This window comes from Aphelocoma coerulescens, chromosome 1 (assembly GCF_041296385.1).
Source record: "Aphelocoma coerulescens isolate FSJ_1873_10779 chromosome 1, UR_Acoe_1.0, whole genome shotgun sequence".
NCBI lineage: Eukaryota > Metazoa > Chordata > Aves > Passeriformes > Corvidae > Aphelocoma > Aphelocoma coerulescens.
In genome coordinates this window covers 5,155,413-5,180,595 of record NC_091013.1, presented here as the reverse complement: position 1 = coordinate 5,180,595, position 25,183 = coordinate 5,155,413, and the positions used below count along the sequence as shown (strand labels likewise).

At 38.5% G+C, this 25,183-nt stretch overlaps 1 protein-coding gene across 5 annotated transcripts in view; it reads right to left on the bottom strand.

Moving 5' to 3' along the window:
• Window positions 1–423: 423 nt before the first annotated feature.
• The window catches only part of PKNOX1 (PBX/knotted 1 homeobox 1), a 47,286-nt gene continuing 22,526 nt past the window's right edge, over window positions 424–25,183 (bottom strand). For 3 of the 5 annotated variants that reach the window (XM_069020405.1, XM_069020259.1, XM_069020351.1), the window contains exons 3-12: window positions 21,474–21,575; window positions 19,260–19,387; window positions 17,966–18,137; window positions 10,348–10,518; window positions 8,856–8,955; window positions 7,908–8,005; window positions 5,792–5,920; window positions 4,722–4,798; window positions 3,021–3,193; window positions 424–2,087 (exon numbers count right to left, since the gene is read on the bottom strand). In XM_069020405.1, the coding sequence (XP_068876506.1) occupies window positions 1,876–2,087; window positions 3,021–3,193; window positions 4,722–4,798; window positions 5,792–5,920; window positions 7,908–8,005; window positions 8,856–8,955; window positions 10,348–10,518; window positions 17,966–18,137; window positions 19,260–19,387; window positions 21,474–21,524 (1,311 nt within the window). In that variant the 5' untranslated portion in view covers window positions 21,525–21,575 and the 3' untranslated portion in view covers window positions 424–1,875. Of the gene's footprint in view, window positions 2,088–3,020; window positions 3,194–4,721; window positions 4,799–5,791; window positions 5,921–7,907; window positions 8,006–8,855; window positions 8,956–10,347; window positions 10,519–17,965; window positions 18,138–19,259; window positions 19,388–21,473; window positions 21,576–24,365; window positions 24,437–25,183 lie in introns of those variants that run through there. The other 2 variants (XM_069020467.1, XM_069020526.1) reach the window with 2 other exon arrangements.

The window sequence follows — 25,183 nt, the reverse complement described above, 5'->3', positions numbered from 1 at the left end:
TGTGTTGAGTAAAACCATTAAAAAAAAAATATCTACCAGTCACTGAAACTCCTGTTATTCTCCATGTATGTAGGGCAATGCCACTGACATTTCTTCCTGAAGTTTTTCTTCCTACCACCTCAACCTTGCCTTGGAAGACAATCTGCCATGACCAGCTTCCAACCATTTAAGCATGTCCAGCACTACATTCCTTCATCCTCCTGAAATCAAGGGGACCTAAGCACGTGCCTGAGTGTTCTGAGAAGCAGAAATTAAGTATTCAATTAAATATTTGCATCTGCCAAAGGGTTTTGTTCAAATGCAGTGTCTAAAGAGTCTAAAAGCTACCACCTTTCTCCCTGTCATGTTAGAAACACACCCAGACTTGGTCTAAATCAGAGGGAAGTCCTGGCACGGTGACAAATGGACAGGGACAAACGAGGGTGTTGATCATACCATGAGGCTCTTGAGTCTCTTATTCGTACTCAACAATGGGAAATACAAAGTTCCAAAAGCAAGTGTTCATGGAGAGACAATCACAGACTTCAAATTTTGGGAAAATAAAAGAAATGAACTGTTACCACAACAAAAAAAACACCCCCAAAACAAAACCAAACCAAAACCCAGCTGTTTTAATCACCAGCTCTTCGTTTTTTAAATGACACACAAGGATTTCCTACTCTAACAAAGCCTGCTGTATATTCTGGTAGTAAACTTCAGATCCGAAGAAATTTTATATAAATCCATGTTATATTTTTCTTTTTGTATTAGGGGAAAATATTTCAAATGCAATAAAATAGCAGAATTCATGACTGTATAGTAGGCAACTTTTCATTTTTTTAGATTCAGTTGTACAAACTATAAATGGTTAAATTTCTCTAATAATTGGAAAAGTTGTGGGTATTTGAACTTACTTACCTGAATACTCATTTAGCAAATATTTTCAGATACAAGTCTAGATACAGAGTTATGCAATTTGAATATTAGTTTACACATAATATAAATCAATGTTTGACAATATCAAAATCCCATCAAACAGTGGGCCCTTCTTATGCTATTATCAAATATAGTATATCACTGTGGGATAGCTGAGAATCATAGAATGCTACTGTAGGCTTGTTTATTAAATTGGGTCAATTTTCAGACCTTCCAAATAGGAATACTAAACATTTATTTTTCCCCTCTGGAAATTCTTTTTTTTTTTTTTTCCTCCTGCTTAATACAGTTGTCATCCCAATTTCTAGTGAATTTATAAAAATATTTTTTTTATCCAATAACCCCAGCAAGGTAAAAATAGGAGTTTTTATAGCAAATGATAAACAGGCTCACGGACTATGAGAGAAACTAAACTTATTTAAACTGCCATACATTCTCTACTGAATCACACATCAACAGTTTCTTTTTATGTGTGTTGCTGTCCACCTCAGACTAGCAGTTTTTAAGGTGCAGAAGCATCTTTCAAATATATGCATCTAACTCAATAATCAAGTTTCACACACTAGTGTCACATGCTTTAAATTTACATCACCTGCCCATCAAAAGCTGTGTTAAATAACAGCACTAATTGAAACTGCATAATTCATGAGAAACTGCAGCACTTCCAATTCAGAGAACAAAGGGGTGCTTACGTGGTTCTTTATATTACTAGATATAATTTTCTGAAATAAGGAAAGGAAAAGAAACAAACAAAAAAACCCCACATTTGAAAGAAGTTGCTGCACCTGCAAAAACACTCTTTAAGCTTACTATGAAATACAAAAAAGTGCACCCTTCTATATCTACATATAAAACATATTAGAAATAAAACTTGTGTAAAATGTTTGCTGTGCAAACTATAAAAAGTCAGTCAGTCAGTCCATTCTTTTTCCTAAGTGTTTTTCTCCACACTCTTGCTTCCTACTGCAGAGAATCGCTGTTATCCAAGACCAGCCCGCTGATATTTGTTGTTGAGAGGTCTCCTCCATCATCTTCACCGCTGTCCACAGACTCATCCTCGCTCTGCCCTGCCATCATCACCTGCTGCACAGCCAGGGTAGCACCATCGGATGACAAGGACTGCAGACTGTCTACATTCATGTTGACTGGAGCTGTGATGGTCACGACAGCACCTGCAGAAGCACAGTCACAGCACTTCAGCACCTTCCTTGCCTTCTACTTATACATAACAGAGCTTGTTTCTAATCAACAGTAAGGAAACTTTACATTAAAATCGAAGTTCTATAGGTTGTCAAATACTTAAACATCAGGAAATGCCAGAATTAGGTTGGTCAGGAATCTTAAACTTTGTGTTGTGAATCTTAAATCTGTGTTTACAGCAATTCCCCAATGAAGTCATCACAAGGCCATTTCTGCAAAGCATTCCAGCTTAATTCATTGCAGAAAAATTGGAGTTTTCATAGAGATTCAAGGTGACTTAAATGGATAAAGCTGTTGTCAGATCCAGCAGAGGCTGAGGGAAAAGTTGTTACAAATTGGAAAGAATAAAGCACCAGGCAGCAGGACAGAAAGGATGATCCTGAGATTAAAGCAGCTCTTTATCTTTCTTAAATTACATCTTTTTGTTTGATCTGATGCTGAGGAAGTAACTTCAGTCGAAGTCTTTGGAGGCTCTATGACATTTTTCTGCCTCTCATTGTTTGGTTTGAGCCACGTGAGGCAGATGTGGAACTGCAGATGCTCAGCCATGAAGCTGAAGCTGCAGCCCAGCACTGCTCATCCAACAGGATGCTCCTGACTTGTGCACACATACTCTGAAAGAATTTAGCTGTACATCACAGTTGTACATCCTTTGTTCTGCCATTTCGTAACTTTTGAAACAAAAGCAACAGTTTCTCAACATAAATTCCAATTCAATGTGCTTCCTTAAACCACAGAAAATTGTTAGGGGAAAAGTGACACATTTCTGCTAGGTTTTCCCAGATTAAAACCACATTTATACTGAAATATCCAGAAGTTCCCCTCCCCCCAGAGGCATCAAACCCTCCATTTCCCTGTCAGAGAGGAATTAACTTTATTATCCATGTTTAGGCAGCTCTCCTCACCGTCTGACATCGTGAGCTCGTTCGATTGCTGCTGAGCAACTCCTGAGGCAATGGAGTCAGGCCAGAACCTCTGGACTGGTCGGTTCTGGGCTGTTTTCTTCTTTGTTTTTGGAGTTTCAGAACAACTGGAATCCAGCATTGGCTGAAGAATTCGCCTTCTAGCATTGATAAACCTAAATACAATTGAGGGCAAGGTAAACTTAGGACCTTGGGTGCAAATTCCCTCTATCACACACTCACAAAGTATGCAGCAGGAAAAAAATAACCTAGGAATATAAAATCTACCAGCTGGGGTTCACATTCTTTTTAAAGTGTAGAACCACTCCTAGAACACCAGCATCCTTTGATTTTGGTAAACTAGCTAAGAAAGCACTTCTGTCATTTTGCAGCTAACAGCATTTTTTTCCCCCACCTCAGAAGGAAAAATTCTCCAGACAGCACAACAGCTGTACACTTCAGGATCTCATTAAAAACTAAGCACCAGAAAACTTGCTGACAGCCCATCTCAGAAAGCTGATACTCCTCTCATTAGGGTTCACCTAAAATCTAGCCCCTGCCCAACCTGGTTTGTTTGGTCTGGTTTCATTTATGCCCTTAAGCTTCTGTATTACTTATTTTACAGGCTCCCTGGCTTTCCAAGGGCTGGCTCCTGAGCCAGGAGACAACAGCAAACACATTTTTTCAGATCTGCCCTGATTCCTTTTAGTTCTCTGATTTTCACTTGCTTACTTCAGAGTGCTAATTGCTGCCCTTCCCCTTTCTGCTGGTGAAAATACTTAAACTGAATCAACTTCAACATAGTGAGCTGTGGCAAGGAGCTGGGTCTGAGGATATCATCCCTAAATCTCACAAAACATATCCAGGACCCACCTTTACCTGCAAAGGGAGGAAATCAGGCGCAGCTGGTAGGTTCCTAAGCTGAAAAGACAGCAGTCAGAGCACAGAGCTACATGACCACATGTCACACAGGCATAGCCACCCTGTTCCACTTTTGGAACCAGTGTTCTGTCACTATCTTGACTATTTCCCCCCTGGACCCCTCCACAGCCTCACACCCAGTGTCATCTTTGAAATCTGAGGCAGATCCCTGCGGAACTTTGCTGCAGCGATTTTAGGAACTGATGCCACAAGGTGAATAGGACACGTGTCAGCACCTTCCCTCCTCTCTTCTGCAGGGCAGGTGTCTTATCTTACACCTCCAGGGAAGATAAGACATGACAAAACATGCTGAACCATGAACTGGTGTAGTTGAGGAACTGCCTCTCCATTCAGACATCACTGCTCAGGAAAGCATCCTTTGATATAAGAGCAGAATCTGTTAACAGTAACTTCTTAAACACCTGCAGCCATCAGGCCACTAAATGCCTTTATACTTCAATTTCTTGACTTGCAGAAGAGACATGAGAGTACTTCCATCTCTCTCAGCACTAGAACAGAACACAATTCCTTAATGCTGCAATGTTTTCTGGAATCCTTATATAATTTAAATGGCATGAGTATTATTGTACCTTTTAAAAATAAAATGCTTGTGTGCCAGTGCATAACTCTTGTATTTCTACATAATATGTATTTCTATACATATTTTGTAAGATATGTGGAATATGTAAGTTCAACTCCAGATGTCCAAGTTCTGTTCCTCCCTATTTCTAAGCTAAGCACGTGGAGACAAGGACAGATACTAAGTAAGGGCTTTGTTCTTACCAATTGTTAACCTGGAGTAGTGTCAGATTTGTTTGTGCTGCAATCTGCTTCTTCTCATCCTCTGTTGGATATGGATGCTAAAGAGGCCAAAAAAGCAAACAAAAAAGGCATAAGCTTGTTTTTCACCTCCTCATCAAAAATCAGAACTCCTTTATTACATCTGATTAAAGATGGTGGATTAAGGCCATCTGACTCATTAAAACACAAACCTTAGAAACCTCACAAACTTTTATAGACAAAAATAATTTAACAAAGAGTGCTTTGCTACACAAAAACTGATTTTATCCTCGAGAGAGTCTACGGCACCATGTGTAATTCAGAAGAAAAAGCTTCTCATGGCTGACAGTCTTTATTAAAGAGCGTGATCCCTGGGCAGCACAGCATGTGAGCAGCTCTGATTAGTTCTGCTGGCCAGGGCAGTGTCATATGAGAGAACTGAGGAGCACTCTGGAGTTAAATAAAGCTGCTCTGAACTGAGCAGATGAGCATGGGAAGTAACACAAGAAGTGCACACGCAGTTTCCCTGGATCAGTTCTCTGCTGCAAAACAGTTGTAAAAGGCAAAATATCAATCAACTAAACATTGTAATTGCTTGACACCCATTTATCCTTTCAAAGTATTCATGCAAAGGAAAGACAGCTGAAAGCACAAGCAGATAGTGGCATGCTTGGTACATATCAGAAGGATTGGAAAGGAGATAAAGACAGAAAATTTGACATTTTCCTCTGTCAAAAATACTGCTAAAACATCACAAAATACAGGTGGAATTTCTTTTCCTTGTGCCATGAACCAGGGTGTGGAGAGCATTAAGTTCCCAACACAGGGAAATGAAGAAAGGCTCCTTGTAACTGTATTTATTGAGACCATGAAGTACAAACATAACATATTTATTAAAATATTAATAAGAGTCAGCTAGCATTAGACTGTGGAACTACTCCAGATGACTCCAGGGAAAACTGAACTGAGATTCCATAACTGACAACAGAATAACTTCACCTTGTTTATGAAGCAAAATTGTAAGAGACCACATGAAAGAGCTACATAAAAAACTGACCATGCTCAGTCCTTACCCCTATGTGCTGAAAGAGCCAAGATCTCATCACATTTGTAGCGTGCTTGGGAAGAACTCCTCTCTTATTTTTGGATGAGCCATCATCTTGATGCAAGATGCCCAGATCTTGGTTTAATTGCAACTGGAGCTGCACATGTAATTTGAGAAGAATTAAGGCAGTTAACATAGTAATGGCAGTTCTGTATCAATGAATGAACAACTCATTTATAGAAGGAACAAAAAGAAATGAGGCTTGAATATCTTGAATATACTCACTGTGTTCAAACACAAACAAGTATGGAAGCTGTAAAATATTACTGATTTAAGACTTAAATGGAGGACAAAGTAACATTAATTATTATGCTGGAGTTGCAAACAAACATGCTAAAGGTCCTGCTAAATAAATGCATTAAATTCTCAAAGAGCATTAAGATCTATACAGCAGCACCTATAATTCACTTCACAAAACTCATACTACTTCCTAAATACTCAGATTTCTTTCTCTTTGTTTTTCACTTCCTATGGATTCATCAAATCATTTGCACATTGGTTATCTGAACATTTGGGAATACATTCTTAAATGCTTATGCTGAAATAGAAAGAAACATAATATAAATTGCATGTAAGATTCTATTTCAGACAATTGCAACTGAAATAATTTTAAATCAGGTTTTCCAGACAAATTGGAGCAATTTCTTAAGCCAATCAATATGTAGGAAATGAGTTTTAAACAAGGTTTAGGCTATCAAATTACTACAAATATATATTTGGAGCACATTTTAATTTCCAAATTAATGTCTTACATTCTAAATAACCTGCTTGCCTATGGAGGCTTTATAATGAACTTTCAATAGCTTTTCCACAGTATTTTTCCCTACCTCCACAGCATTCTAAAACACTGAAAAAGAAGATATTGAAGAAGAATCTTCTGCAGGTGACCTTTGCATAGGTGGGTTTGGAGACTCCTACTAACATCAAGAGTAATCACAGATGTACACAGAAGGTCAAGTCCTTTTTTTATTTATAGGCTAGAGGCATTATTTTCCTCTCAGTATTTTTTTTTCCATAAAAGCTAAAAATCCCCATTTTTTTCAAAATCCCTTCAGTCCAGGAGAGTAATTTCACATATTTCTTTCTGAAAGGTGTGTGAGGCCAGAGCTGTCTGTATTCCAGGGGAGAACATGGGTGAGTACAGATATGCTCCTGCCAATTAAAAGAACACTCTGTGCACACTTTTTTGGTTGGAAGGACAGAATAAGGAAAAAGAGAAGCCAGTGAGTCAGTGATTACCAACAGATTTTATGCTCTGGAGATGGGAGCTCCTCATTCACATTTTTAATGAAATCCAGATTCCAGGAAGATTTGATTTACCACTTCCAGAGAAAGCTAGCAAGGTTTTCTGTACCAGAAGATGGCCTAGTTTTCATGTTTCTTTTTCTTTAGTTGCTTCTTTGATCTCTTCAGATCCAACTCTTTAGAGCCTCCCTCAAAAGAGTGCTCTATTTTAGGGTATAAGGAGCAAAAATTAAAGATCTCCCAAAGTCTTAACTGAGTATTTTGAAAGTTTTATAGAAAAATGCTTCTCAAAATAGATAAACTCTGAAATACATACAGTTTCACAGTACTAGTGGTTGCCTTTGTGATAAAAAGTCAAATTTCTCACAACAGCAGTATGGCACCTTAATGCAATACATTAAATCTATCTATAGATTCTATCTAAATAAATTAAATCTATCTATATAAACATAGTTCAGTGATTAGAAGAGTTTTACACTGAAAAAGTGTTCATTTAATTCAGAGGGGTTTTTGGTTTGTGTTGGTGGGGGGATTTTGTTTGTTGGGTTTTTTTGTTGCTGGGTTTAGGGAGGAGTTTTTTTTTTAATTTTAGTTTGGGTTTCTTTTTCATTCCATGTCCCTACACTCTTCTGGCACCAGTAAAGGAAGACAATTAACAGGTAGGAACTCTGATGACCTGTTGTGACATATTATACAGCCTGTAACTCCCACAGGAGTGGCCTCACTAATTTACCATTAATTACTTGTTCTTCCAGTGTGTCAAATTGAAACCAAAACTCTAAAAGCACTGAGATGTATTTCCACCCAGAACACCATTCTGTGGAGCCCATGAAACAAACCTGAGAGTTCTGGATCCGAATAGTCCCAGGTGACAGTGCCTGTGTCACCACTTGTCCTTGTGGAGTGACCACAGTGACAGGCTGATACACTGTCCCCCCTTGAAGCAAAACAGAAACACAGATTATGGGGAAGAAAAAGCCCTTCAAGTATTATTCTCTTTAAACACATCAGCATTGCACACCATCCAAGACTTTTGATTATTATATCAATTATTCTCTTCTAGTCAGCATGCAAGATGTGCTCTTTGCTACACTACAATTTTCTTCCATCCACAAAAAAACTGTATGAAATTTGATTTTATTTCCCTGTATTTTAGGCATTCCAAATCTATTTTGAAAGGAAAATGCCATGATTATCAGGCTATAAAGCAGTTCATCACGTTGTTTTAACTGAGTTAGGTCTTCAACCAACAAGGGTCACAACAACAAAATCACACCTATGTGTGGCCAGTGCTTAGGGCAGGCAGCTGGGTTTGATTTAAAACCTTGCTGAGAAGATAAAACATTTCAGCTCAAATGTCATTTCCATATAACAAGGACATCAAGGATGTCACAGACTTGCAGGTGTGGTTCCAAACTCCAGGGAGCATGAGGCAGCCAACAAGTGCAATGGTTTAGGCAGTGAATGTTTTTGTCAAATAGAATTATTCTTTTTAAAGGGAAAAAAAAATAAAGTAAAACACCACAGTTTCTGGAATGTCTTTTAACAAATGAAGTGTTGCACAGAAAGATCTCTTAATGTTACATATGTAACTGCCACTCCCATAGGCATACTTGCTATACACATGAATGAAATAAACATTCACAAACCAGTAAAGCACTTGACTTTATTACAACAACTTTTCAGGTGTTAAAACACATTTATAAAAGTATGTGTGTAGTTTTTGTAACAACTATAAAAGAAACCGAGATGAAGAGCAAGGTGCCAGTTGTTTTTGTGTGTCGTACCTGCTACTGTTGCCATAGTTACATTTCCCTGCTGCAATGCTGATGCTGGCACCATGATCCCTTGGGGACTGAGTGTGCCTGCAATGGCACTTGGAATTTGCTAGAAAAATAAAACAATTAGTTGCTTACATTTTTTAAACTTTTTTTTTTTAATGTAAGGAGATCAAGCATGCTTGTGTATTTTTATAATTTGTATTACATATTTTTGGCTCTAAAATACATTTGGAGTTTAATCACAGGATTACCATCAAAGAGAAAGATACTTCATTAGGGGTTCATCATTATCTACATTAACTTCCTCATTATCACTAACCATTACCTTTGAAAACCCTCACAAAAAGCAACTGTTAGAAAAGATGCAAAACTATCTTGAGAAATTCTAGTTCTAGGTCTATAAAGAATAAGAGAAACAGTTTCCAAAGGCAAGAGGGAAAAAGGACAAATGAAATGACCCTTGATGCTCTTATTACAAGCATCAAAGCTTTAGAATTTTAGTTATTACCTTAATTCCTTCAATTTCAACATAATGCATTAAATATTCAATATGTTTTATTCTGCTCAAGATAGCTCTTAACTCAGCTCTGAACATTTAACTCTTACACATTTCCTTAGTATGTATGAATAATCTCTTCTCATTGCAAATGCAAAATAGGTCCCTCTTGTCTCTACAGAAAACTCTAAGAGATATACAGAAAAACCCTTTTAAAAGCTGTTTTTGCCTGATTTTAGGATCTCCTTTCCACACTTCCAGACACCAAAACCTAAATAAGGAGTCCAGAAAGTGAAGTTTAAAAGTCATTGGGGCTTTTTTTAATACAGAGCATCAGACACATGAGTAATTCAGAGAAGGGCCGTGCCCTAAGACTCAGGATCCAGGGGGTACTGGGGTGGCAGGGCTCATTCTGACAGCAAAAATATCAACCATCACCTATTAACTGCTGATAATTAACTGTGATCCATTTAATACAGAAAATGCAATATTGTAAATTTAATCCATCAGACTTTGTCTATTTATTCCAGAATATAGGTTGTGTATAAAATGTATCTGTCATCTCAATATTTTAATGAAGGAGGCAGACTAAGGAGGCCTTAACAAGGAAAATTTTTCTTCTTTGTTTATTCTGTTTCCTAACCTCCTTCCAACAAAATAGCAAATCCAGGCTGCTCTGAATATCTCCACTTGCTGAACTGAGAAAAAATCATGAAAGGAAGACAGACAATAAAAAAATGACACTGTGTTCTGGCACATTTCAACAAATTTGTCCATCAGGCAGTGGCACACAGGTGTGCACAAAAAAAAAACCCACAAAACCAAGAAACAACAACAAAAAAACCCAAACAAAACCCCAACTCTTTGTATTCTTAGTAACTGATTTGAGAAAATACAGGAAACTGCAGAACCTCTGTTTGCAAACTGATAGCAACACAAGTGTAGCTATAGGTTCCTAAGGAAATCTAAGCAAAAATCCACTGAACAGCACTTGAAACACACCTGAGATTGCACAGGTGAATAAGGACTTCCAGGCTCTCCACTTAATAGAGTTTCACTGTTCATTTTTGTCTTCAGGCAGGCAATGTAACGACTGCAGAAATCCTTGCAGAGTTCATTAACCTTTTCTAGCTCGAGCAGATGGATACGTAGAACTTGGATTGCTTTAACCATCTGAGGGAGAGAAAAAAAATTAGCACCAAAATAACTGTTCGTTAAAAAAGAAATATTTAATGTGAGATTTAAGCAAACACTACTTTCCAGTAACATCCAGATCACCCAATTAAAGCAGAGGTACTAATTGCTAGGTCCTGGAATGTGAAAGGAACACAAGTAAACTGCCACACAGGGAAAACAAAACAGGAAACAAAGTCATCTTTGTCACATGTGACACATCAGAAAGACAGAGCAGCTCAGGTGTCACAGGGCACAGGATGAGCCTGGATGTTCATGTGGTCTTTAACCCCCTCGTACAACTCTGGGTCACAGACCACACAAGACTGGAAGTGATGGAAAGCAATCCCATCCACACAAATTATCTGGAAAGCAGGGCTGGGACAGGCTTGGCCAGCAGCAGTTCTCTTGAGATGTATAAATCAGAACTCCCAGGTTCAGCTGCATGTTACACCCTGACAAGGAAACCAGAAAGGTACAGATGAGCTTGACATACAGTGAGAAAGAAGATTCTCCTGTGATTAAGCATAAATTTGTCACACAGATTGTTAGGGAGGATGAAAGCTTTTATTTTTCCATAAAATTAGAATTAAGAGGTCCCAAATTTAGTCACACTGTTCAACAAAGCTTAAAGTAATCAAACAGCTCTTCAGTGCTACAGCTTTCAAGTTCCTCTGTGATTGTATGTGAAAGATGAACAACTCTCAGGTAAAATCTTGTAAGAACTTCCAGGTGAGGAGACTGATTCTGAAATACAAAACATTAAATACAGAGCACTAAACCAAATTAAAAAACCCCCCATGTTTAAATGGAAATCCAAGTACAGGAGATATGTATGTGAGGAGAATACTTGCCATGCTTCATGTGAGAAAAACACTGTAAGCCTGGATAACCAATGGCATTACATACTGCATAAAAATAGCTTAGGTGATTGTAAGGGTCATGGCAGAACATCAGAAGCTAAAACCAAATCCAGATGGTCTAAAAGCAGTAGGAAATCCAGGACATTCAAATATGTACACAACACACCAGCAAAGCAATTATTTTTTATACAACATGCCACCCCCAACATTTCTGTGCTGTGCTGGATCTCTGAGAAAAATATCCTTCAGTTTTATGAAACTGAACAATCGTCATTTTGAAGCATAGTACAGAGCTTGACTTTACAATTATTTGGAAAAACCTGTCCTATACAAGGGGTTATTTACCTGGGCAGACCACTGAACCCAGTGAACAGAAATTATACCTTCCAAACTAAGCTACCCATGACTTCCAACTCAAGAAGCCAAATGGGAGCTGAAGATGCCTTCACCCAAAGGAGATCAAGGCAGAAAACTTCTGGGCGTGCTCCCCTCTCCACCATGACACTTTATCTTTCACTGAGACACATCTTTTACTTGTTTTTTCAGCAGAATATATTCCACTTCTAGGACACCCACTCAGTGTAGACTATTGTGTGTTAAAACAAACAAGATGAAAAAAATTTAAGAAATTAAGTGATTAAAAAGAAAAAAAAAAAGGAAATTGTGCTTCTTCTCAGGGTCAGAAAGGATAAAAACTCTCATACATCTTTCAAAAAAGAGCTGCAGAAAAACCTGAGCTGTAGATTTGAGGGAGTTGATCCAAATGAATATCTGGTAACTCTTTTGACCTATGACACTGAAAGCCTTTGAAACACTATGAGCAATGACCCAGCACTGAGACACAAACCAGTGATCTAACCCAGCCCAGGTTGCTGTTTAAACAGTGCTTAAGCACCTTTAAACACAGCAAAGTTAAAGCATGCAAATTTAAATAAATTTTAACACGAAACAAAGCTCATCTGTGTTTCAAGAAATTCTGTCTCTATTTCAGAGACAAAAAAGCTTGAAATAGAAAATTCTTCATGTGTGACAATCAACAAATTGCACATAATATTAGTGAATGCTTTAAACATTCAGTTAAAACTGAGGTAACAAAATATGCTTTTGGACACATAATATTTGACCAGGCTAGAGATTAGTTTATTTTTGCTTAGTCAAGAGAGTTGGGGTTTCTTAAACATTAGCCATATATGTATTATTTATTTATCAGCATGTGCTTGGAGGAAAAATGAAAGTCCTTTCTTCAGCTTAAACTTAGTTTAAAATTGATGGTTGATACTTGAGATGAAAATTGAATTAAAGTCAAAATTAACCACAAACCCAGACTCAGTAACACTACCCAGGTTTCTGCAGAGCTCCTCTCCATCACACTACTCCTGCAGGAAGCTGTGCTACTGTGGTTAGGAGGAAAGCAAAACTTTGTAAATATGCCATGCCTGTCACCAGGACTTATTGACTCATTTACAACTACATTAACTGTGGCCATATGGCTGCTGCTCTCTTGCAGCATGGGTGGACTGAACTTAATGTTAGCAGAAGTTCACTTTTCCCTTAAAACTACAAAAAAATCAAGAACTCCTGATAAAATCACCCATGTTGGACAAAAGTAAGACAAAGAAATGTTTTCAGACAGGCCACAGCAGCAGTAATATTTCATTATTCAGTGCTGCTGTGTAGAACATGCCACAGAATAATGTATTTTTATAACCAAATTGATTTAGTCTTTTCAGCTGTCTAAATAAACCTGGAGTATAATTTCAGAGAAATGCACAAAGATGAAGTAACCATGAGATTTGTGTATATTCACAGAATCCTAGAATGGTTTGGGTTGGACAGGACCTTAAAGACCATCCTGTTCCAACCCCTGCCATGGGCAAGGACACCTTCCACTATTGTTGCAATTGTTTTAAGTAAAGATAATGGTAAATTATTGAGCAGAGAAAGAAAAGTTATTGAAAAACTTCCAGTTCTTGCTATCCAGAGCCTATTCATATATAAGTATGTCTCCAAATTTAAGAAATGGTATCTTTAACCCTAAATATGCTTCAGATTGTGGCTGTGTCCTGCCTTCAGTGCCTCAAGCCCGTGGTGCAAAGGCACAGACGCAGCATGCACTGCCTTGGTCATGATCCCCAGCTCACCTTTGCTGATGTGAAACACAGAGTCACAGTTTTTTATGGATTTCAGACCACACAGCAACTACATATGTGGGCAACATACACGAAAGAATCTCCATATACTGACACATATCTTCTCATGCAAATGACTCTTTTCAAAAAGCCCAATTAAAAGATGTACATTCACAGCTCACCTAGCTTGCTGACCCAAATCTCCTGGGACAATTTAGATTTTCAGGGGAAGAACACAAACTCTGGGAGAAGGGGTATTTTGCTTTCATTTGTTTTGCTTTGATAACCTCTCTCTTCTATTTTGAGTCCCCAGCTATGAGACATAGATAGAAAAGGTATAGCTAGACATTTATGGGACAGTTCTGCAAATTAAACAGCAAAAGCACTATTCAGAAAGGCTTGTTCAGTCAATATTCAAATGACATCAGCTGACTTCACCACTACAATTCTTCCTGACACAACTAAAAATTCAATAGAATTGAGAAGAGGGTACTGAACCAAAAATCCTTACCCCAAACGAAACAAAAAACTCAGGGTCTTCAAAAAAGGCAGTGTCCTGTTCAAATACAAAAGGCAGAGTATATTTAACACTCCTTTTTTTGTATTGTGTCTAGACTTGACAAAGCCATAATGTGGGGAAATTTAAAAAACCCACTCATATGTGGGAAAAGTTTACTCTGAACAGAAGCAACACCAGAGGCAGGAACCACCCTGAGGCAATGTGGTATTTCTGCAGCGTCTGGGTTAGCAGTGAGCAACAAAAAAGTGTAAAGCAATGGATATCTTAAAACATAAAATAATCTGTGAAAGGTCTAAAAAAACTCTCTGCAAGCACTCATGCTGAACAACTTCTCAGACATGGAGGAATCTGTGTATGTCCTATGCACAAAAGGAGACTAATGGAGAACAAAGAGCAGCTGGTGCCTTTTCAATCCAGGATCTGTTTTATCTGTGAAAATGAGGCAGAGATAGCAAAGGGCAAGGGGCAAAGGGTGTGGAGCTCTGACAGATGACACTCCATGTTATGTGGATACAGCTGAGCACACTTCCAGAAAGCATGTGCACTTCAGAACCTCTGGCAGCAGTACAGACCACCAAAATCTGGTTATTGACAGCAAACACATGTCTTCTGACACTGATGCTTGATGTAAGGATTAAGGGGGATGTAAAGAACATTCCAAGATGGTATGGAGGAAGTTAGATCTCTAGGACAGCACATTTGCAATGTACTAAGAGCATGAGCACAACCTTCAGCTTCCACTTCCTTCCCACAGGATTTGAAAACAGGAGCTCTGCAGCACAGAATCACAGGGTCATCCCAGAGCACATGGCACAGGATTGCACTCAGCCTTGGGAAAGACACTGCAGAAGTAAAAGGCCTGGTAACAACTCTCCTGGATTGACCACGACCATTTGCCCTGCTGCTTAAGATCACCAACTGATGCTGTTGGAGAGCTTAACTGGGAAGAACAGAACCTCTAGAACAGAATCCCTCCATGCAGATAGTAACAAGGGTTTGAAACCTGGCTTACAAGCCAGGCCTAGCAATATCCTTAAAGTTAAGTTTCAGGTGGATGCTACCTGCATTTCCCAGTGCTGAAATCCTTTTTAATACGAATGCAGGAAGCCACCAATTAATTCAGAATGGGAATTATAATACCAAAGTAACGAGATAATCTAGACCATAGCTTAGTAAGAGCTACACAAATTGAAGCAAGCATCCATTGCTCTTAATGAACTTCCTTTCTGGTCAAACTGATCTAATGCCTGTGCCACCCAGATTAACATTCTGTGGTTCTCTGGATGAACTCCAAACTCCTCTTGTGGAGTATTCAAGATGTTTCAAGTGAGTGAGTGCACAATGTGGAACATTGCCAGGACTGTAAGTGACTCTACAATCACTATCTATGACTCTTCATAATTTCTGTTATTTAGTTAATTAGCCCACAGGCAGCATGGAATTATATTCTGCTGTTTTGGAGCTGTCAGTTGAAGCTCTGTCACAGAAACTGCAGTCTGGTTGAGTTCTACTTCCCAAAGAGGTAAAAGGAAAAAAAATGAAGCAGCTGACCAATGTCCTTAGTGTAGCAGGCCTGTGACTCTCAGATTGGACGTGAATTTGGCTCTTTAGAGTGTTGTGATGCTCAATTCATCTCAGTTTAGCTCTGGCTCCAAGTTGATCCTACTGAGCGAGCATTTACACCTTATTTGTTTGACTCTGCTCCACCCTCTAGCCCAGTCTAATTATCAGTCTTAACAGCTTCTCCTTTCAGATGAACGGCTGAATTAACATTGGAGTTAAAAAGGGAAGGACAGCAAGAGCAGAAGATGTAACAAAGGTGCACAATAGTGTTTCTCTCTACTAAAGAGAGACTTTTTATCGCTATAAAAAATATGTATGTGACAGAAGGCAGAAAAAATTGCCCATCTACAGCCTCCCCTGAGGCAGGCACCAGTATTTCAAGCTGAAAAAGAGACTGAAAGCCATGCTAGCCACTTCACAGCCTGACAGAAACTTGTGCTCCCTGCCCCAGACCAAACGAAGAGCCTGTAGGAACTCAGCTGTTCAGAGCTCCCAGCCTCCAGGACAGGCAGAGGACACGCTGCACTCAGGTTTCACTTGGTATCCAGTAGCAGAAAGTCACAGCTAACAATACGACCACAGGACAGGAGTTCAATGCCAAAGACTTTTGATTTTGCAACGTGGTTCCACTTTAAGCTGCTACTGACCTCAGCAGCCACGGAATCCAGGACATAAACAAATACCTCCTCACCCACCTCAAGCAAAACCAGCCAGAGTTGTGCAGCCCATCGGCAAAGGGAAAGGCCACATAAACCAAGGGACTTGGTCACTAAAACCACAAACAGGTCAAGGACAGGAAGGACTATCTGAACACACCAAGCCCAACTACAACCAAAGCAAGCTGGATCTGAGAGAATGTTTATGCATGACCAAAAGCAAGGGAACAGGCCAAGGCAAGCAGAATCTTTGGGAAACCAATCTTTGGAGGCTCACGGAAGCCACAGAATAGCTGAGGTTGGAAGGGACCTCTGGAGATTGTTTCATCCAACCCTCCTGCTCAGAGCAAGGTCAGCTAGGGCAGGTTCCTCAGGGCCATGTCCAGCTGAGTTTGACTGTGTCCAAGGATGGAGATTCCACAACTCTCTGGGCAGTATTCAGTCACCCTCACAGTAAAAAGCTTTAATGGAACTTCCTGTGTATCAATTTATGCCCATTTCCTATTGCCCTTTTAGTGGGCACCACTGAGAAGAGTCAGTCTGTCTTTTTATTCCCCTGTTAGTACTTGGCATTTCCCTTTGCTGAATTCCAGGAGATTCCCATTTTTCTGCTTTGCCGAAAGCAACAAAGTACCTTTGAACGGTGGCAGAGCCACTTGTGGATCAGCTCCTCCTCCCAGTTCTGCAACACCTGCAAACTTGCTGAGGGTTCATTCTGCCCCATCACCCCAGTCACTAATGGAGATGTTAAACAGCTCTGGTTCCACAACCAGTCCCTGGGGAACAGCACTTCTGAGCAGCCCTCAACTGGACTTCATGCTGCTGACCAGAATCCCTTGAGCCCAAGGGTTCACCCAGTTTTCAGTCCATCTCACTGCTCATTGATCCTGTCCATGTCTTACCAGTTTGTCTATGAGAACACTGTAAGAGACATCCAAAGTCAAGATAAACCACAACCACTGCTCTTTCCTCACCCACTGAGCCACAGCTACTACATTCCAACTACTAGATTTCAGCTGTGCTTCTGAAAGGAAACTGTGATTAGAGAGATACAGGAAAACAGTGTTTTTGTGTTAAATTCAGAGAGTTACAAATTAAGAAAATAACCTGAGGCTTAGCAAGTCAGCAGACCTGCTTCATGCAGAACAGAACTAACTCTCATTTTTGAGTAAAATATTGAAGGCAAGTATATTCGAAATGGGGAAATCACAGCTTCATCAAAGGAAGGACTTTCAAAAAGCCTAAAGGAGTCAACGACATGAAAGAAAAAAATTGTATATGTTAAAGACTTTCTAAGCTCATCTTATAACAGCTCATCTCTAACTAGGTGAACCATGATTTAAATAAAATTGGAAAAAAATTTACATCAATTACATGTTTTCGATAAATAAGTTAAACACCCAACACTCTAAAATTAATTTGCAGAGTCAATCTGGCTATGGAAAGGATTTGTTTCTTCTTGTCTCCAATACATTCATGTCAGCCAGCTGAGAATAGGAAACAACTGTGAAGAGCCTGATGTAAATTTACAGATAATAGGGAAAAGGGCATCAGAAGAAACGGAAAAAAATATTTTTAAGCATTAATATAAGGAAGAATCTCTCACAGGCAGAAAAATATGAGGAGAAACTATGATTACCAGTTGAGATCAGAAATTAGGAAGAAGCTGCAAATGTGATGATTGTTTGAGAAATGAAACAAACAGCTAATACTTACCAAATTGTCGGTTTCTGGATCTTCACAGAAAAAAGGTTTTCCTTCTTTCTCCTGCTTCCTTACAAAGTTTTCGATATCTACATCAAAGCTGGCAGAAGTTGTGCCTTCTGAGCCTTGTGTAGATTGTTCACATTTTTCAAATAATAGTGCTAACAAGGGAAATAGTGGGTGCCTAGAAAAAAAAGTTTATATACATGAATAAGTATTTTCACTGATGTGAAAATTAAGGCATCTAGCTCAGAAAAGCTCACAGTCACTCATGGGTGTGACAAGTTCTGGAAGAGAAGGCATATAACACCACTGGCTAGAGCAAAATAAGATAGGAGTTTATTTTCATTTTGATTTACCACACTCCAGAGGCAAATACAGCAGTAAAATACATATATATTTAATTAAAGAGAACAGTCAAAAGCAAAAAAGCTCTGACTATTTAATTCACTGTAATTGAGTGGCATTGAGATAGATTAACACAGTGCACTAGAAACAAGATTTAGGATTTACAAATAGGATGAATGCAGATTTAAATGAAGCCTGCTAAAATTCATTTATTCTTTAATGTGAGCCATACTTATACATCATGAAATAACTTTAAAAAATTGAGAAGAGTATTCAGGCTGAGCTCAGAAGCCTCCTGTGAAATCATGCACTGAGGAGAAGATGATGTAGTTAGCACAAGTCTGTAAATGAATGGATACATCCTTCTGCCTCAGGTTGGGGTTCTTTTTGGTGTTTTGTTTGGCTTCTTCCCTTTTTTTTTTCTTTAACCTGAAAACCAGTAATAATTCTGTCTTTATAAAGTAGTTAAAGAACACCCAGCCCCATCAAAACTCAGCAAACTGCTTAGCACAGCACTTAACACTGAAAAGTCTCAAATTAGTGTGTTCATACATCAATATTTAATCCATTTTGAGCTAATTACTGGGGAATAGATTGTTATCCCTCAAGAAAAAGGAGTAAAGATTGACCCAAATACAATAAAAGTAAAAACTTGTATTAAAGATAAAAGCTACAATATGACAAATAGTGACCACAGTTTAAAGTCTAAGTAGCTTGCTAAATTTTGCAGCCACCCTTGGAATACCCTTGGAATTGAAGAATCCCACCACCTCAGGAGGTTTTTCCTTGGCTGATGACTGACAGTGAAGCCTTTTTGATCTCCTTCTTTCCCTACAAACTACGGAGACAGCCAAGAGATCACCTTATTTTAAGCTACTTATTATTTCTTTATTAAAAAAAATAAATCCTCTACTCTATCCTTTACCCTTCAAAACACAGAACACGAGTCCATCACTACCTGTAAATGGCCTGCTTGTCTGCATCCATTGGAGTCTGAGATTCTACAGGGGCAGGACTCACCCCTTCGGCATCAGTTTCAGAGCAGTTGGGATCTTGTTCAGTTTTTAACTCTGTTACCACTTGCATCTGTAGAAAAAAGGGTAAGTTCTAAGTAAATCTGTAGCCCTGACGTAAAATAAGGGTACTGTGTTCTAAGGGAAGAGCAGTGCAAAGGGCTCCTAAATTGCCAGAAGGTTGGTGTGACTTGGCAGTGACTCAAGAAGTTGTAGCAGTAACAAAACCCATCTTTTAATCCCTGACACTTTTTGATGGATAAAGGTCACTTGAAGTTTTAGCATTTGGCTTTAAAATGGGAATGACAGATATTAGCAAATTGTTAAAGCATTTTGTTTCTGCAGTGGCTGTTTTTGGAACAGCCTACAGTACACTGCTCCAAGAAGTTTATGGGAATGTCTGCATAAAAATCCTTTAGGATGAAATCAATGTAAAGAAATTTATCCTCTTAAGTTTTCTTTCTTATTTCTTACTGTGCCTTGTATCAGGATACTGAGGAAAAGGATCTTCTTGGGTTTTCTGCCCATTAAAATGCACATTTTCTTAAAAAGATCTGAAATATTCTGTGTCCCTCAAGTCCTTCAATTATAGGAGCATAATCTCCCATGACCTTCAGCACTCCATTTTACATATTGTAATGACCAAGTATTTTAGGACTATCAAACTACATGAAAACAGCAGTAACTCCTTCTACACATCCATTTACCACACATTTATACCATGGAAAAGTGACACAGAGCCACAGCTTCACCTGACCACCTCCTAAATTGCATTAGGAGGCTGGGTATACCTTTGGGGTGCTTTGAAGGTGCTGAAAGTGGTTTTTCCATCACCTCCAGCTAAACACCTTTTGGACTAAAAGGTCTTACAGGAACCTGAACTGTGAAAGTCACAGTTCCCACCCCTCAGCCTAAACTCTTTGGTTTTCTCCCGTTTGAGCATCTGCACAAAGACATGAAACCACTGCAATCTTTTCTCTTACTTCTCTTTTATCTCAAGTAGAGGACAGATGCTGTTCTAGGTATCTCCAGGCAGCCAGAACTGACAGCTACAGAGAGGAAGGCCTCCTGAAACTATTAGAGAACCTGACTTTAACAGAATTTAATTTATTTCCACACAACAGGAACAGAAAATTTTTTACTATTCTGAACACAGTCTGGAAGAACCAAAAGGTTTGTGCTGTATTACCTGCTGGGGCCAAGCCACCTCCTAGCAAAGTCAGAAACTGAGAAAATCCAGCATCTCTCACCCAACAGAGCAGCCTGCCTTGCAAAGAGCTCCCTCAGCAAGCAAAAATGATTTTCAAGCCAGAATGCTTGCAAAAAAAAAAAAAAAAAAAAAGATGCAACTAAAGGACTCATTTCTTGGCTAATGACAGGAAGGAGGAGCAAATTAGGGGATGACTCAGACAAGTGATTATAAATGTTGGCCATAAATCTGCAGAGTTCTGTTAGGGTTCTATCTCCCTAGGAGGAGGAAAAAGCTCACTTAAAACTTCAAGGTTTTTTTCTGTGGGCCATTTCCAAACTAGAAAAACAGCAGGCACTCAATTTACCTGTCTACCTTGGACACCAAGAGCTTGAAATATGCAACAAACAGGAAGAAAAAGCTCTCTCCCAGTGTGTTATTTAGAAAAATACATATTTGACTTTCACTGCCACAGGATGGTATGTATTTGCTGGGGGAATAAAGTCAAATGCGTAAGGTAGGTAAGAGGAGAGAGAGAAATCACAATTGCAATAAAAGAAACAAACAATAAAACTAAAAATCAAAAATCTGACTGCGTTCAGATTAACATTTTATAAGAGATGTGGAAGGCTGCTGGTTTTCTTCTGACTGTTCCCTGTTGTTGCCATCTGCTGACAGAAGTACTTTTATTTGTTGCTTAGGGCTGACACAGAGTGACAGAAAAATGGGTCTTCAGAGTACAGGTCACCTCCAGACTTGTCTCCAGTTAACAACATTTTAATTTGGCAATTTAAAGTGTACAAATACACAGCCTGTTGTACAAAAAAAGAAACAACATGACCAGACATAACATGAGTATGTTTCATTATTCCAGCTTAAACAAGACCAAAGCAGGCACTAAGCACAAAGTCCCTATTTTTTCCTTCCTCCTAACTGTATTTAGCTCCTAGAGAAATGAAAACACACCTACCTGTTGTCCATCTTGATAGTTGTCTATACTTAATGTCTGTGTTGCCATCATGGTTATTAAGACATTAATTATGTCAAATCATCATAAGCGTGAACAAATATTCTTTAAAGAAAAAAAAAAGAATCAGTTACAAAAGTGGCCACTTAGAATCCAGTTCTAAACGATGAAGAAAAAATAAAGGTAAAATTTAAGACTTATGCACACCTCTTGGAGAGTTTATTGATAACAATGGCCATGTGCACATTCAAACAACAAAAAATTCAGTTTGGAAATATAGCAGGTTTCATTAGCAAAAAGTTCATAGCATCTTTTTATATTTTAAAGTAAAAATTTTAATAAGAGGCTGAGGTTCTTTTGCACTCACAAACTTCAAGTAAACTTTAGCACTAATTTCTGCACTACTTAATGGGCATTCTAAGATAAAACATGAAATCTAGAAACAGGCAGGTTTATGTTTCTGTGTTTTGAAAAGGCTACCAACCCATTGAGCATTGCTGAAATAATAATAGTTAAAAATGATGAACCAAATGCAAAATGTTAAGGAATACCCTGTTCACTTATGAGTGTGAATCCCATATTCTAAAGTAGGACCTGAAATTACTTTCAGAGACCCAAGGCTCAAATCACTTCTGAAACCAGGAATTTGCCATCCAAGCCATTTAAGGTTCAACAAAGAATGGGACAGTATCTAACAATATCTTAGATAATAACAATAGCTAAATAATTTTAAGCAATTGGGCCCACGTGATTATAAAGTTTCAAAAGCGACCAAAGAATTCAGAAGTCTCAATTTCAGAGACACTTGATACTTTGGGAAATACTAATTACAACAGGATTTAAACACAAGTATGTGTTATGCATCATGTCATTCCCTCTAGGCATTAGCTGGAGTTTGGTGCCCAGATGAGTTAAACATTTTTAAGTTAAGACACACAGTAATTAAAAAAAAATAAATTAGCAAAGCACCACCATCAGACAGTGTGCACCCATCAAATTACTACTTCACATTTCATTTTCTTGTCAGATTTGCAGCCATTACAACTGAAATCACATAGCTCATTAAGCTATTACCAGTAACTATTAACAGAGAAGTCAATTTTCCTTGACACATAGGAGTCCTAATGTTTAACTACTATTAAAAAAAAAATCCATATTAAAAAAGAAGTCACAGCTTATGTCTTGAAAAAGATAACAGCCAGATAGTAATTCCAGGTTTTCTGCTCTTTTCCACTTATGTCAGTACTGAAAAAACTAAGTTTTAAAATTTTTACCAGTTTAAGATCTGAAACAGAGTAATTTTTTTTTTTAATGTGTTCCATCACTACAAATTTTTCAATTATTTTTAAGTCCTTCCCTTACTATTCCATACTGCATATGACCAATTTTAAGAGCAGCTTTTACATTTCTGGATATCTTCCCCTACAGATTATAATAGTCTCAAGTGAGTGTTTCATTTTGGAAACACAGGACAAATTTCAAGGTTCCCTTCTTTGGATAACAGTTTCAGGCACAGAGACAAACCAAACTCCTCAGAAGAAACCTCAAAAAGCCTTACTTTGCATCAAATTCACTCACTGTAATTCCTACGTATGAGTGCAATGTTTAAAATCTTTTTTTAAACAGCTTCAAAGACCAGGGAAGTTCACCAGGATGATGTAAGCATGGCTTCCTCTACAAACTAGGTTAATATCTGTTTTTACAGAACATCAGTATTCTTTCTTTGAAACTCCAAAAACGTTACTGATTCCTCCACGAAAATTAAAAATACAAAGGGAACAACATAAGTGCACTCACTGGTAGAAGTACTTCAGATTTAAAAATCTTTTTTACAGTTATGAATCATTTAGGGTTAGAAGTTAAATCAGCATTAGCCACAATAAGTGAGACAGCTCTCAAAATACTTTAAGGGAACACATTCTAAAACATGAGCCCTGTAAGCATTTGCCTAATGTTTAAACATTTATTTTCTTTCATAAATGGCAGCTGACAGCCAGGGCAAGTGTCTGTCTGTATTGATAGACTGAACAGGCACATAGAAAATGCTGCTTTTCTTCCTTCTCAAAAGACTTATATTTAATTTATGACTGTGACATCCACAGCATGGACCAGACTATCTTCAAAATAAAAGCAGAATAGTTGAAACGATCAACAAAAAAAGAGCAAACACTATTTAATGATTATTTCAAAGCTGAATAAGTTCCACACAAAACACTGCTAAAGAAAGAAACTGGCTGTGGGGGAAAGATGAAATTCTTAGGCAAAAATGAGAAAATAAAAAGTAAAACAGTTGTAGGAGAAGGTCTTAAGAGTTCACAGGGATGTGAGATCATGGTAGTGGCATGAAGAAAAACCTGGAGAGCGAGGCCACAGAGATTATACATGTAAACTAGTAAAGACAGTAGGACATGGCAAGAATTTCTGGAGAACAAGACAAGCTGGACCAACCCCTCCTTCCAAATCTCCATAAGGAAGAGATGTTCCACATCTGGAAGGCCCTCAGGCCACACAAAAGAAGAAAGGAGGTGCACAGCTTTGAGCTAGATCCATAGATAATTTCATCTAGAAGGACTTTTGCCCTATTTTATCCCAGGGGAATGACTGGAAAGGATTCTACATGGGTATATCCTTTATTTCCCACAAGAACTTCCCCTCTGACTTATAATTACAGTAGAAAAAGATTAAGCTATTAGGCAAGATAGGAAGTGATGAGATTTAGTGAAGACAACCACCGCAAATCAAGAAGAACAAATTGAGCTAATCACACACTTAAATTGAGGGAATTAACTGAGGAATTACTTCGGTTCACTAAAAAGAAACATTTCTTCAGTACTCAGTAGAGGCAAGAAACAAACTATGTTAAACTTTAAGAAAAGTAACTGAAAAAGTATTTACAGATTTAGCTTTTATAACTCCATTTGGGATGCAGCACCCAGGGCTCGTTAGCAGGCACAGCCTCAGCAGATGCTCAGGCTGCAGACAGCGACGGGGCTCCTATCACTCCCAGATGTTTATCACTGCCATCCTGCCACAGCTAATTACTTCCACAGCTCCACCATCGAGCTCACACAACACATGGATGGTTTCTGATCCTTTTTACATCTAGTCAGCCAGGCTAGTTCAGGCCTCTCCCTGTTAAAGGTGGCTATGATGGAAAGCAGCTGACTTGGTCTGAAGTGGTTGTGGTGCACTCATACAACCCCTGCTCCTGGCTGACCTACTCGTGTGGTAATTTCTGGCTGATGTGCGTTGATTCTCAGCTCACAGCAGGACCACCTCTAACCAGCACACTGTGCCTTAGGACAGAGTATTTGGTTATCTGAGGGGAACCCAAGAATACATGACTTGAGAACAACTTAGCTTTCAAATGCCAATTATTCTCTGTGAAAGAAATTGAGAGTAGAGGGAAAACTGTGCGTTTGTGTTATATTCAAAGACTTACAAATAGCAAAAATAACCTGAGGGTGAGTCTGCCAGTCTGCTTCACACAGAACAGAACCAACTCTCATTTTATTTATTTTGAAAGCAAAGCATGTGGAAAACCCAAGGAAAAACTTAAGGTCATGTAACTGGAAGCTGATGCATGAACTGCAATCAGAAACTCCACTGGATACCTGTGGCGAAAGGGAATTCATAAAAGCATTGTGTTCTACAAAGCAAAGGGGAAAAAAAGGGAAGCCTTTAATACATTGAGGTATGAAGGGAAAACATAA